The sequence below is a fragment of the Penaeus vannamei genome, chromosome 10 (genome assembly GCF_042767895.1).
Source record: "Penaeus vannamei isolate JL-2024 chromosome 10, ASM4276789v1, whole genome shotgun sequence".
In the NCBI taxonomy this organism is placed as follows: Eukaryota; Metazoa; Arthropoda; class Malacostraca; order Decapoda; family Penaeidae; genus Penaeus; species Penaeus vannamei.
The window spans coordinates 42896769-42908389 of record NC_091558.1 but is presented as its reverse complement, the minus strand read 5'-3'; the positions used below and the strand labels follow the sequence as shown (position 1 = coordinate 42908389).

The 11621-nt window shown below is 36.8% G+C and overlaps 2 protein-coding genes across 4 annotated transcripts in view; one reads left to right on the top strand and one right to left on the bottom strand.

Moving 5' to 3' along the window:
- The window catches only part of LOC113818002 (zinc finger protein on ecdysone puffs), a gene marked incomplete in the record, with an annotated part of 38626 nt that extends 33851 nt beyond the window's left edge, over positions 1-4775 (top strand). The window contains 8 exon segments of the mRNA XM_070126703.1: positions 101-229; positions 799-894; positions 1194-1287; positions 1532-1648; positions 1977-2119; positions 2286-2537; positions 2729-2874; positions 2998-4775. Coding sequence (XP_069982804.1) covers positions 101-229; positions 799-894; positions 1194-1287; positions 1532-1648; positions 1977-2119; positions 2286-2537; positions 2729-2874; positions 2998-3307 — 1287 coding nt within the window.
- A 1957-nt stretch (positions 4776-6732) lies between these two features.
- Positions 6733-11621, bottom strand: part of LOC113818000 (nucleoporin NUP42) — a 6893-nt gene continuing 2004 nt past the window's right edge. For all 3 annotated transcript variants that reach the window (XM_027370115.2, XM_027370117.2, XM_027370116.2), the window contains exons 2-6: positions 11060-11194; positions 10180-10285; positions 9448-9619; positions 9249-9335; positions 6733-8066 (exon numbers count right to left, since the gene is read on the bottom strand). In XM_027370115.2, the coding sequence (XP_027225916.2) occupies positions 6819-8066; positions 9249-9335; positions 9448-9619; positions 10180-10285; positions 11060-11171 (1725 nt within the window). In that variant the 5' untranslated portion in view covers positions 11172-11194 and the 3' untranslated portion in view covers positions 6733-6818. The remainder of the gene's footprint in view (positions 8067-9248; positions 9336-9447; positions 9620-10179; positions 10286-11059; positions 11195-11621) is intronic.

Below are 11621 nucleotides of genomic sequence, written 5' to 3'. Positions count from 1 at the left end.
CTTCTTTTATCAGTTGGATTATTTTATTGGTGAATTTTCCCAAAAGTCAGTTGCATATAGTCATTAGTTACACTTTTTCTATTTCTTTTGTGATGAACAGTTGGCATCATTGCGTAATACTGTCAAGCTGCGGAAAATGGGAGTCAAAGGAAGATTTATGCAGTGCTTCAGGTGTCAGACTCGCATCTTTGGCAATCTGGCCAAGCACGTGAAAACGACAGAACATCAGGTAGGAAATGGCTTTTTGGCTGCTCGTTTGGTGAGACCCTTGGCTTCACTCTTATCACTGGTTTTTTATCTTTTTTTATCACTGGTTTTTAACCTTTTTACCACCAAACCCCACTATTAGTTGGTCCTTGCTTGCTCCCCTATTCCTTGAAACTTCAGCTAAGTTATTGTTAAAATACTCAAGGATTAGATGAAAATAAGCTAAAGAATTGAACTGCAACTAGAGAACTTTCTTTTTGATATTGACTCCTACACCCAGTATAACTGGCTTTAAATTAGAATTAGAAAAATTATCCATAGGGATCCTTAAATTCACAAAGCAAATGTATAGGAATGTCTGGCATGAATTATGAACTTTTCAGCCAGAGACCTAACTTTCCTTGACATTTACACAGTGAAAATCATTGTGCAGATTTACAGCAAATGTACCAACCATCCATCCACATTTGAAGTAACTCTACTCTGTCATAACCTGGTTTTATTTAGTGGAATGTATTTCTCTAAAAATCAAGGTGGTGTAAATTTATAGTAATTAGTAATATTTATTTCTTCACCTTTTTCAATTTCCAGTTGGTGAGCAACTTCCTCAATCTCAAATGCTGCAGCCGCTGGTTCCCTAGCAGAGTGGACCTGGAGGAACATCGCCTTTCACTGCTTCATCTTAGGGTAAACAGTTGTAGATGTTATACACACACAGGCGTATAAATGTTTTTTATACTCTTGTTCAGTGGAGAAACATTTGTTCAAAGGATTTTGCCTGTGTTCTTGAAGTACAGTTATAATTTCTACATTTGTGTTTTGGTGCAAGACTGTCTGCAAATGTTTAAAATGTGTATATGCGTATTTGCATGTTTTTGCAAATATTTCTTTGAATGAAAAAAGTGGCTCTTAGCCAGGTATAACAGTGGTATGTTTCCAAAGAGGTATAGATAATAAAACAAATAATTATCTTGTACAATTAACAGAGGCAGTATGAATTTGAGCAGAGAAAGAAGGCAAAGGAAGAAAAGGAGAAGAAGGAATGGGAGGAATCCAAGGTTCCTGAGAATGCGCCACCTGGTAAATATAATACTCTTGATTTTTGCTTTTTATTTTAACAATGTTCACAAGTCATTTGATTGTAGAATACAGTTTGGTGCAGAATACAGATGCTATAAATTTTAAGATTCTTATAGAAAAATGGGAGGAGAGAAAATACCTGTCTTTCTATATATTTCATTATTTATGAAGTTAGGTCTTTAGTAGATTGACAAACTGCCCCGCTTTTAGAAATGAAAAATATCTTTTGATTTTTGTACTACTGACTTTGCAGCATGGAGGCGGTTGATCCACCAGTTAGACCAGCTGAAGGCGCTGCACAACCATCCTAGTGAAATGACCCTGGGCACCATCCCTGCTTATGACCCAGCTGCACCAACCGGTACGTTTGATTCTTTTATTTTATATTTCTTCTTTTTCTTCTGTTTTTTGCTTTTCAGAAGAGTAGGTTATGTTATTTGAATATTATGAAGAGTACCAAGAGTATGAATAGAAATCTTTTCTTTCTGAAACTTAATGTAATAGGGTAAACAGTGGAGAAGATAGGCTTAATAATTGACCTCTTGGTGACCAAGCATGTTTGGATCCATTTACTTAAAATTGATAGACTAAATTTGCTGTGGACATTGCATATATGTATACCATCCATAGGGTTAAGGAGTGCTGTGATTATATGATTAAAGTATTAATTTATCTTACTTCTTTTCTAGGTTTGAACTTTATTGGAACAAAGACACAGTTTTACTGCAGAGTGTGCACAGATCTTATGGCACCTGCGTCAAGGGTAGTGGATGCCCATTGCCGGTCCATCAACCACTATAATACCCTATTGTCACACCTTGGGAAGATGGAGGTATATGAAGTTGCACTTATATTTACTCAGTACTTTTCCCCCTCTATTATTGTTATTTTAATGTCCCCTAAATAAGGTTATTGTGCTGGTATTTTACATTAGTTTTATATAGACTGCGAATTTATTGATTTCTCTAAAGCTGTTTATTACACCTTCCCCCCACCAGGAAAAGAAGGAGCTAGAGAAGAAGAAGCAGAAGGAAGAGGCAAAGAAGGAGAAGGAAGAATCTGATAAAAAGCAGAGCAATGGAGAGGAAGGAGAGGGAGCGGAAGTTAGCTTTGAGGACATGGACAATATGGAAACTGTTGACGAAGCTCTCGATGATGCTGAGATGGATGCCAGTGCTGATGCTACCTCTGAGACCTTGAGAGATGGTCACGAAGGGCATGAAGATGAATTGGATATTGTGCATGAGACTGTAAGTTTTTAGTTTGCGACTTTCCTTTTCTTTCTTTCTCCTTTATTTCCTACTTTTGTTCTGGCCATAGTTACAGGTAATCTGTCTATAATTTGAAATGTTGGTACAAAATAATTATTTTGTTTATTAGTAAAATTGAGCAATTAACTGATTAAAAAGGAAAAAAACTAAATCTTCTCCTACATCTACAGCGTGAGCTATCTTCCTTGCTAGAGGAGGTGGGTGAAATGCTGCAGGAAGATGAGGTGAAGGGTGACTGTGAGGATGGGGACATGACTCATGACATGGAAGATGAGCTCATGAAGGACTGTGATGATGCTGCATTGAAATTAGATGGGTAAGTATAGTGCTGAGAGAAGGGTTGCATTTTATAAATTATTTTTATTATGAGATGCACTAAAAGAAACAACAAAAAATGACAATGATAATAATGCATTTTTTTCTTTTTTATGCCATTTAGGATTGAGGGAACAACAGATAAAGTGAATAGTCAGGAAGAACTCATGGCTGAGGCAGAAAGCGAGACAGCAGTGGAAGGAGAGGCAGCAGAAGAGGAGGAAGCGAAAGGAGAAGAGGCAGACTTGGAGGATGCTAAGAAGCCGGAAGAAGAGGGGATCAAGGAAGAGGACGAGACCAAAGAGGCCACGGATGATGAGGAGGCCAAAGAGGAGGAAAAGCCCAGGGCAGTCTCCCAGTCCCTCTCTACACCACGGGGCCGAAGGGGACGGGCTAGGGGAAGGGGGCGCTCAGCCAGGGGGGCCAAGAATTAGGAAAACCCATGTAGGCAGGTGTTTGTGTGTATATTCCTTCATGCGTGTGGCTGTTGATCATATGTCCTTATAATGCATATCTTTTTCATATTTTTTGTGAGAGGGTAAAGTTAGCCCTTGAATAAAACAGTTTATTTTTTCTAGTTTGTAAACAAAAATATTGAAAACCATTCTTTTTCAATTTGTGTGGTGGCCCATCAGCAATATTCTAAGCAATATATGAAATATATAAAACTTATTTTCTTTTTTTCACCCTTTTTTCAGTTTTTGCAGAAAATGAGAGTTGAAAGTTTATCCCAAATTTTCTAAAAATGGAACCAAGTTCATAAAATTTTTGGACTTTACATAAGGCTGTTGTCTTAGCTATTTTAGGGGCATGTGAATAATGTGTGAGAGGAGTTGGAGGCATTGTTGATTGCCTTCCTTTGTGTTAAATTGTTTGTGTATATATGTATGTATTTTGTGTATCTGTCTACATATGTATGAATGGAGATGTACATGTTTATACAGGGATACCTATATATACATGCACATGTAAACATATACTTGAACTTGTGTATGTTGGTCATTTATATATAGTATACAGAAGTAATACACAACCATTTTCCAATATTGAATACCAGTATCTTGTTAAGTAGTCGAGCCAGTAACCTCAAAGTAATTTTTAATATTTTTTCCCCCCCAGCAAAGAGATTAGTGCTCAACTTTCCTTTAACAATTTTAAATGTGAAATTTATTGTGATTCCGTACTAGAAGGAGGTATCTTTCTTGGGGGTGAGGTTTTGTATTGTCTTTGAATATCATAGAAAATTATTACTTCCATAAAATGGAAAAATATTCCATTCCCGGCAAATAAGTGTACCATGTAGTTTGGAGGAAAATGATGTCCCCTTCCCGAAATAAGGATTTCAGAAATGTAAAGTAGGTAATAACTCAAAAGAATCCTACCATTTTATGCTAGTAAAAATTGTTAGGAACTAAATTTTTTGGAAAGCTTCTATAGTGATAAAAAATGTGAATAGTATCCTGCACAGTGAGAAGAATTTGACAGTTTTTTTTCCCCATGAAGAAGTTAGAAATAGGATTGCCAGTACAGTTGTCTCAGTGAGCAGTCTTTGATAGATTTATTGTATCCTCTCCCTCATTTTATTTGTGTTCCATCAGTTATATGTTATAAAATATGTAAATTGATCCTGAAGTCAGGACTCACATCGATGCCATAGTCGGAACCACTGTTTTGAGGGTAAACTTCTCTTGATTTCCCACTTTTTTCACTGAACATTGATGATAATAGTACTTATAGGATATGTATTTATCAGTTATGTTATTTGTGGATTACTTTAATTCCTTTTATATGATCATGCTGATTATATCATTTGTCCAAGTGGATGTTAACATTGCATATTTTATTTTGAAGTATACACCTTGTAGCACAAAAGTTTCCCTTCTAATAAAGGAATACAAAAAGTGTTTGATATTTTTTTCTAATTCTTTCGGGTTGATGTGTGACTACAGTCAAATAAGTTCCTTTTCATAAAGGCATTCATTAGGACACAGGTGGATGGACTGGGACAGGTTTTATCTTCAGTATCTGTGTGGAAGGTGCCTATGGGAGAAAGGATTAGATGATTTTAAGGTTAGAGTATACAAAAGGACCGCACCAAATTGGAAAAGTCAGGTAACATTGTTGTAAGCAATGATTAATGGTATTGATTGGTATTAAAGTTAATCTACAGCAGGTAATCGATTAAAGGGAGCTTACATGGTCTTGACTCGTTACCTCACGGCCTCATTGTCACAGATTAACAGTTTTTCTTTATTTTCATTTTTTATAAAATATCAAAATAACAGATTTTTTATTAGAAATTATTTTCATAGATTGCACATGCACAGCCATCTACTGGCAAATTTAAGTGTCAGTAGTCTTCGTTTTCAGAAGTAAAGATTGTTCCCAGTGCTACATCGTTATTATCTCAGGGATAACACATAATTCAGTGAAGTTGAATAATAGTTTTCCAGTTGCAAAAGTTCTTCAGAGATTTGTCACTTCCCATCCACCCCTCTCTCTCCACCATAAGATAAACCCAGTTAGCATCAAATTTAAATTACAGAATATTGTAGTTGAGTAGGAAACGTAGCAATCGGGAGAGGAACAAGGAACAAAGCCCTTAGATTGGGTAGATTTGGTTTATATGGTGGTCTTTGTGGTAGATAGGATTGTTCATTTGCTGTGTGGTGTTTATTCATTCATTTGGGCGGTGCTACATCAAATCTTCCTTGACAATCTTAGATTGGGTTTTCATTTTCAACTTTCTATATCCTCTAAAACACTTTTATTTGCCCCTACCTATAGAGAAGCCTGGTTCACCATGGGATCCCCAAAGGCTGTTAGGGTCCAGTTATAAAATAAACATTTTATCAAATTTATGATACAAATCACAAATTTCAGATAAGAGTTTGTGATTTTTACATGTTTATATACAGGCAAATGTATACAAACAATGAGAAAACGAAAGTTGTGGTACGGAGGCCTTCCCCAGACTTCTGATGGTGGTTTGGGTGGGACAGAGGGTGATGATAATGTTACATCCAAATTCAAGATGAATATTCAAGTAATTACACGAGAGATTTATCAAACGGATTATTATACTCTGCAAACCAAACTACATGTAACATGATTACAACCACAAACACTCAGACCGAGAGTTAAATTCGCAATTGTGCATTTACTAGCATGATAATGAAACATTTTGACATTGCATATTGAAATGAGTCCCTAGAGGCTAGAAGTATCTTATAATTGATTCCTCACAGCAATACGAACTGAATTCAAATACAGGAGTACACATGTATATATCTATGCATATATAAATGTGTATACATGAACATATATATGGACACATACACATGCAAATATCTAAGGCAAGAAGTAATGCATTTAGATATAAGGTCACTTTTCTGCAACTCAGAAATTAATTTTCTTGCTGAAAAAACAATTGATAGTGAAATGAATGTAGAATATGCCATATCTATGGTAAAGTTTCATTGATAAATAGTTACAGAAAATAAACCATGTTATTTTTTATTTATTATTATTATTTTTTTTCTATATAGAACCATACCGCAAAATCACTCAAAGACATAAAATGCATAGAAATCTTTGCTCTCCTTTTTACAGAATAGTCTGAGAAAAATGTAGATATACATTTACTTATTCATTCATGCATACATCACCATAGTAGGTTGCTTGTAATTTTTATGCTGGTCTTTGTCTCTATTGCAGCCTACCTTTTCTACATTTCCAAATATAGGTTTGATTTTTTTTAAGTATGAAAATGTTATGATTCACTTTGATCAGAAAATGCCATTCCCAACTGAATTTGGCCAAATGGCTGAGAACAGGTTTACAGGAATAAAAAAGAAGGAAAAATATCCTGTTTAATGATAAAAAATCCACTACAAGACATGATATATACATAAAGATTAAAATAAACAGGCAAATGCTCCTCTCTCAAAAACAATATTTCAAGGGTGGTGCACACATGGGCAATTTTGTGAATGTGTCTGCTTCAAACTGTTCTCGGTCGCAGGGCTGCAGCTGCTCCAGCGGGGTGTACCATTCAGCTTTGTTCCCAGCAGCACTGACAGGATCCCCTCCTGCCACTTGAGAAACATTTTGTCTTCCTTTGGCAGGGTCAAAGCCTAAGTATTGTGGCTGCAGTTGGCTTGCAGGAGGAGTAGGCAAGAGGCCTCCTTTGTTTACAAGAGGATTATCTGGAGGCTGGCCAAATAACCCTGGAGCTGTGCTTGAGCTAGCTGCGCCTCCAAAGATCCCTGTTCCAGGCGTGTCCGGTTTGCTCATTGTTGTACCACCAAACAATCCCATGCCCCCACTGGCTGCAGTAGGAGTGCTGGCTGTAGCTCCACCACCAAATACACTGTTGGTGCTTTGTGTAGCTCCACCCCCAAATATTGAAGTTCCTGAATTTAAAGGAGCAGCTGATGCAGGGACTGGTGTAGATCCTCCAAAAACACCTGGGGTGCTGGCTGGATGTCTGCCAAAGAGGCTGCTTTGCTGCTGAGGGTGAGCACCCAGGAGCCCTTGCTGGCCCCCAAAGACCCCTCCCTCTGTGGCAGTTGCAGTAGGTGTCCCAGGTTTATTTGCTGCACTACTGAATATGCCTGTGCCTTGTGCACCACCAAACACACCGCCTTGGCTACTCCCTGCCATCCCACCAAACAATGAAGGTTGTGCCTGTGAGGTTCTTCCGAAAATATTTTGTGAGTTTCCCCCAAAAATGTTGCCAGAACTTGGCTGAGCAACCCCTGGTGTACTAGGGGTTCCTCCAAAGAGACTGCTGGACTGGCCCTGCGAGGATCCACCAAATATTCCACTTTGTGTTGTTGGTGTCTGGGCAGCATTTCCAAAAGTGGTGCTACCACTGCTTCCACCTGCACCAAAAGTACTGGAGCTGAGGGTGGCTTGACCTCCAAACACTTGTTTATTAGCCCCACTGCTGCTTGCTCCTGCACCTCCAAACAATCCAGCAGAGGACTGCTGGCTTCCCCCAAAGACAGATGTGTTCCCACCAAACACTGAGGCCTGAGGCTTTGCACCCAGAAGTCCAGGACTGTTTGATGGAGGAGCAGAGGACCCTCCAAACAGACCTTGTCCACTGGGCTTTCCAAATAGACTCGGATTGTTTATTGGCTGCTGACCCTGCTGGTCCCCTGCACCCTTGGCATGGAACACTTCTCTCTGGAAAGTACAATTCTGTTTTCAGTATTTTCAGTATATTTCAGAAACTCTTTATACATCATAAATTAGCAATTTCCTTCACTTTACTGGACTTATCATTGTACATTCAAATGATCATTGCTCAAAGTTTAGCACTTAGAAAAAAAAAACTTTGAAATAGGCAACATTCCTTGCTCTCAGGAAATGCAAGGGATTTTTTTTAACAATTCTTAAACAACAGTACTAGAAGTCAAACTGATCTGAATAACTTTAGAACTCTTTCATCACTGTGGCTTGAGAATCATACTTCCACTTGCCCAGAAAAAGAAAATAAACAAAATCTGTTTCCTTAGTTCATTATTCTGTGAAAAGGTAACTGCAAAATAATCATAAATAATGATAAAAGACATACAAACACTTAGCATGCTAAATTGGACAATCAAAAAAAAAAAAAAATAATAATAATAATAAAAAAAAATATTAATAATAATACCTTATTTATTCTAGCCAAAAAAAGTTGGAATTAGGTTAAAGGGTAAACAAAGAAGGACAGGTGCCTCACAGTCCATAACCAAGACGTAATTCTTCATCAAACTACATGGTCCTGGTTTCATTCTAATTACAAAGACTATCCTGTCAAAATAAAAATGGAACTGGCCATAACCTTCACATGTAAGATTTGCTACAGTGAAAAAATCTGTAATGAATAATCAACTGTTCAAATTTCTGATGTGATTCATATTGTTATATTTTCTTTTTCTTTTTTTATAGCATAAAATCAGACTCAAAACTTGGGGTCAGACACATCCAAGGCATTTAACTGAATATTATATATAATTTTCATATTCATCTTTTAAGCCCTTATAGTTATTGATTCCCCAATGCCAATAATGGATTAGCAAAATTCAACTTACTGATTGGGGGGGGGGGGGGTCAGTTCCATTAGAGAGTAAAGCCTACCTCAAGAAATTTTATGACAAAAACAGCACACATGAACAGTCCACTCCCCTATCAAAATTCATTTCCTTATCTCGAACTGTTTCTTCATTTACAGGCCTATAAATAACACCTTATACACCTACCGCAGGATTGTGTCCTCAAATAAAGGATTTAGAGAGCAACTTTTCCGCCACAAACAAATCATAGTAAATTCCTAGCATATGGAACAAGAAAAAAACAAACTAACAGTTTCCTTATACTCACCAGTGCCTGTGTAGCCTCTGTGGTGGACACTTTCAGTGCCTCTCTCAGCTGCTTGAAACGCTGCTGTAACTCACTCCACTGCGTTTGCTGGAACAAACAAAAAGTAATGATAATAATAATAACATACATCTAACCATAAGTCTAGTATCCAACAATCTAACAATATCTAATCAAGATCCGTGCACTCTGTCCCACTCACATAAGTATGGGAAGAATTGCTCTTGAGTGCCTCATAGGCCTGCACCCTCAGTTCCTCCGGTGAGCTATCTGTAAAGCCAGATATCGGAGGCTTGGATTTAAGTGGAGCAAACGAAGACAGGAGCCACTGGCCGCTTCTCTCCCACTGGCTCATCTCACCACTCACTTGTTTCCTGTTAAAAAGAGAGATAAAATATATATTTGTAAAAGTAAGAATTAACAGAACAGTATTTGTAGATGAGTGCTTTGTGTTGGTATGGTGTTCTTGTTAAAGCTTTGTCAAATGACAGGGCTATGGTGCTATATCAAGTATGAATATAAAAGAGAATTTTAATATGAATAAATCTGAGAAGCTGCTGCAGTAGAGCCTCAACTTTAGACTCAAAAGTGGTGGCCAGCCCAATTTTTATTTTGCCAAAATCTATTCTTTCATAATAATACTTATCAACAAATCAATCAAATCTGATAAGTAGTTTTGATAGAAAATGCCCTTGAAGTGTGCCTGGCCACTGAATTTCAAACAAGTCATCCATGTAAAACACGGGAAAACTTAATGACATCTGTACGAGTTTCTGCTTAGTTGGCAACTCAGGTGCATCCGAGATACCCGTTGGCTGTTAAGGCCGGGTCAGTCGTAGCCTGCGCTGGCTATTGTATGGAAGTTAAATAAAGTGCTGTTACCCAATCTCTCTGATTTTCCATCGAACACCATCACATAAAGCTTCTTACTTACACAAACTCTGTGAAGTCTTTCGTGTCCTGCTGCGGATTGGGTTTCTGGCCAAACAAGCCTCCTGCTCCCCCTCCTCCACTAAAGGCACTTGTTATGGTTGTGGTACCTGTGAAGTGCAAAAAAGTTATACATCTTTATTACAAAAAATAAAAGGCAAAATAAAATAAAATTACTTCTCTTAGTATATGAATGCAATGAAAACTTTTAAAAGACAGAAAATGAAGAACATTCTCACATTACAAAAGAGATAACAAATATGATAACCATGAGATATCAATTATTACTCAAAGTTGTAAATGTTTTTTTCTACATTATGACCATACCACAGAGTATTATGATTTAAATCCAAAATCAGGAGCTGCCATCATAAATAAAGTTGAATTTAATTTCTAATTTCTTTTCCTGAACAAATGATGCTATATTTCTCCTACAAACTGCAACTGCACAAGCATATACTAAAGAAAAAACTGTATATATATTTTCTTCAAATGTTATAATAATTTCTGCTTGAAGGAAGAGAAATACAGAGAAATGTCTATTCAAATCGTGCATTTTTTGAAAGGAAACCTCCGAACAATACATAACAAACATAATTCATACATTAAAGATCCCAGCCCTTTCATAAACTGGGTGTAGTTACAGTATTGTGATCTGGTTTTACACCTGACATTTCCCTGTATAAGCATTGTTATTGGCAATACCATTCTCAAAACTACTTGCCCTTCTAAACATGGACCATGGTCTAGCTTTGGTACACAAGCACACAACCTCATCATAAGGAAGCTAAGAGCATCAGTTATAGTACAGTATTTATCATATCACTGATTATCTTGATTTTGCACATCAATTATAGTATAGTACTAATTATATAATTTATTACCTTGATTCTGTGGGTGTAGATTCCAGCATCGTGTTCCATATTTACAATTTCCCTTCAAATAAAAATTGCACACTTGCTTGTTGTTGCCAACTGTTGCTGGCCGGCCAAACATGGTGTCGTACTTTGTTTATAAATCTGAAAGTTACCAATAAACTATTCTTTAATCATAAACCAAGACTGTTTAAAAGTAATATTAGAAATATCATACATAACCTGCAAAAAATAATTAATTTAGAGACGTCTAATTACAAAAACCGACTTCCTAAGAATGGCTATAGAAAAAAAAATTCTCTATGAGAAAATTCCTCACAACTCCCTTTTGGATGTGTTTACTCTCCTCATCTCTCATTCCAACCACTGCTAAATACTTCTTCCTTAATTCCTTACAATACTTTCACATAGCTCATGCTAACTCCTTACAGACAAATTTAATTCCATAGAAACAAATTTGAATAACAAAAATTAAGAAAAAGAAAATGGCTCTTTTAATTCCAGATGTACTTGTAAGATCCCCATACTAGGCACACACAAAAATAAGCTAGAAGTAAGGCATTCTTCATGA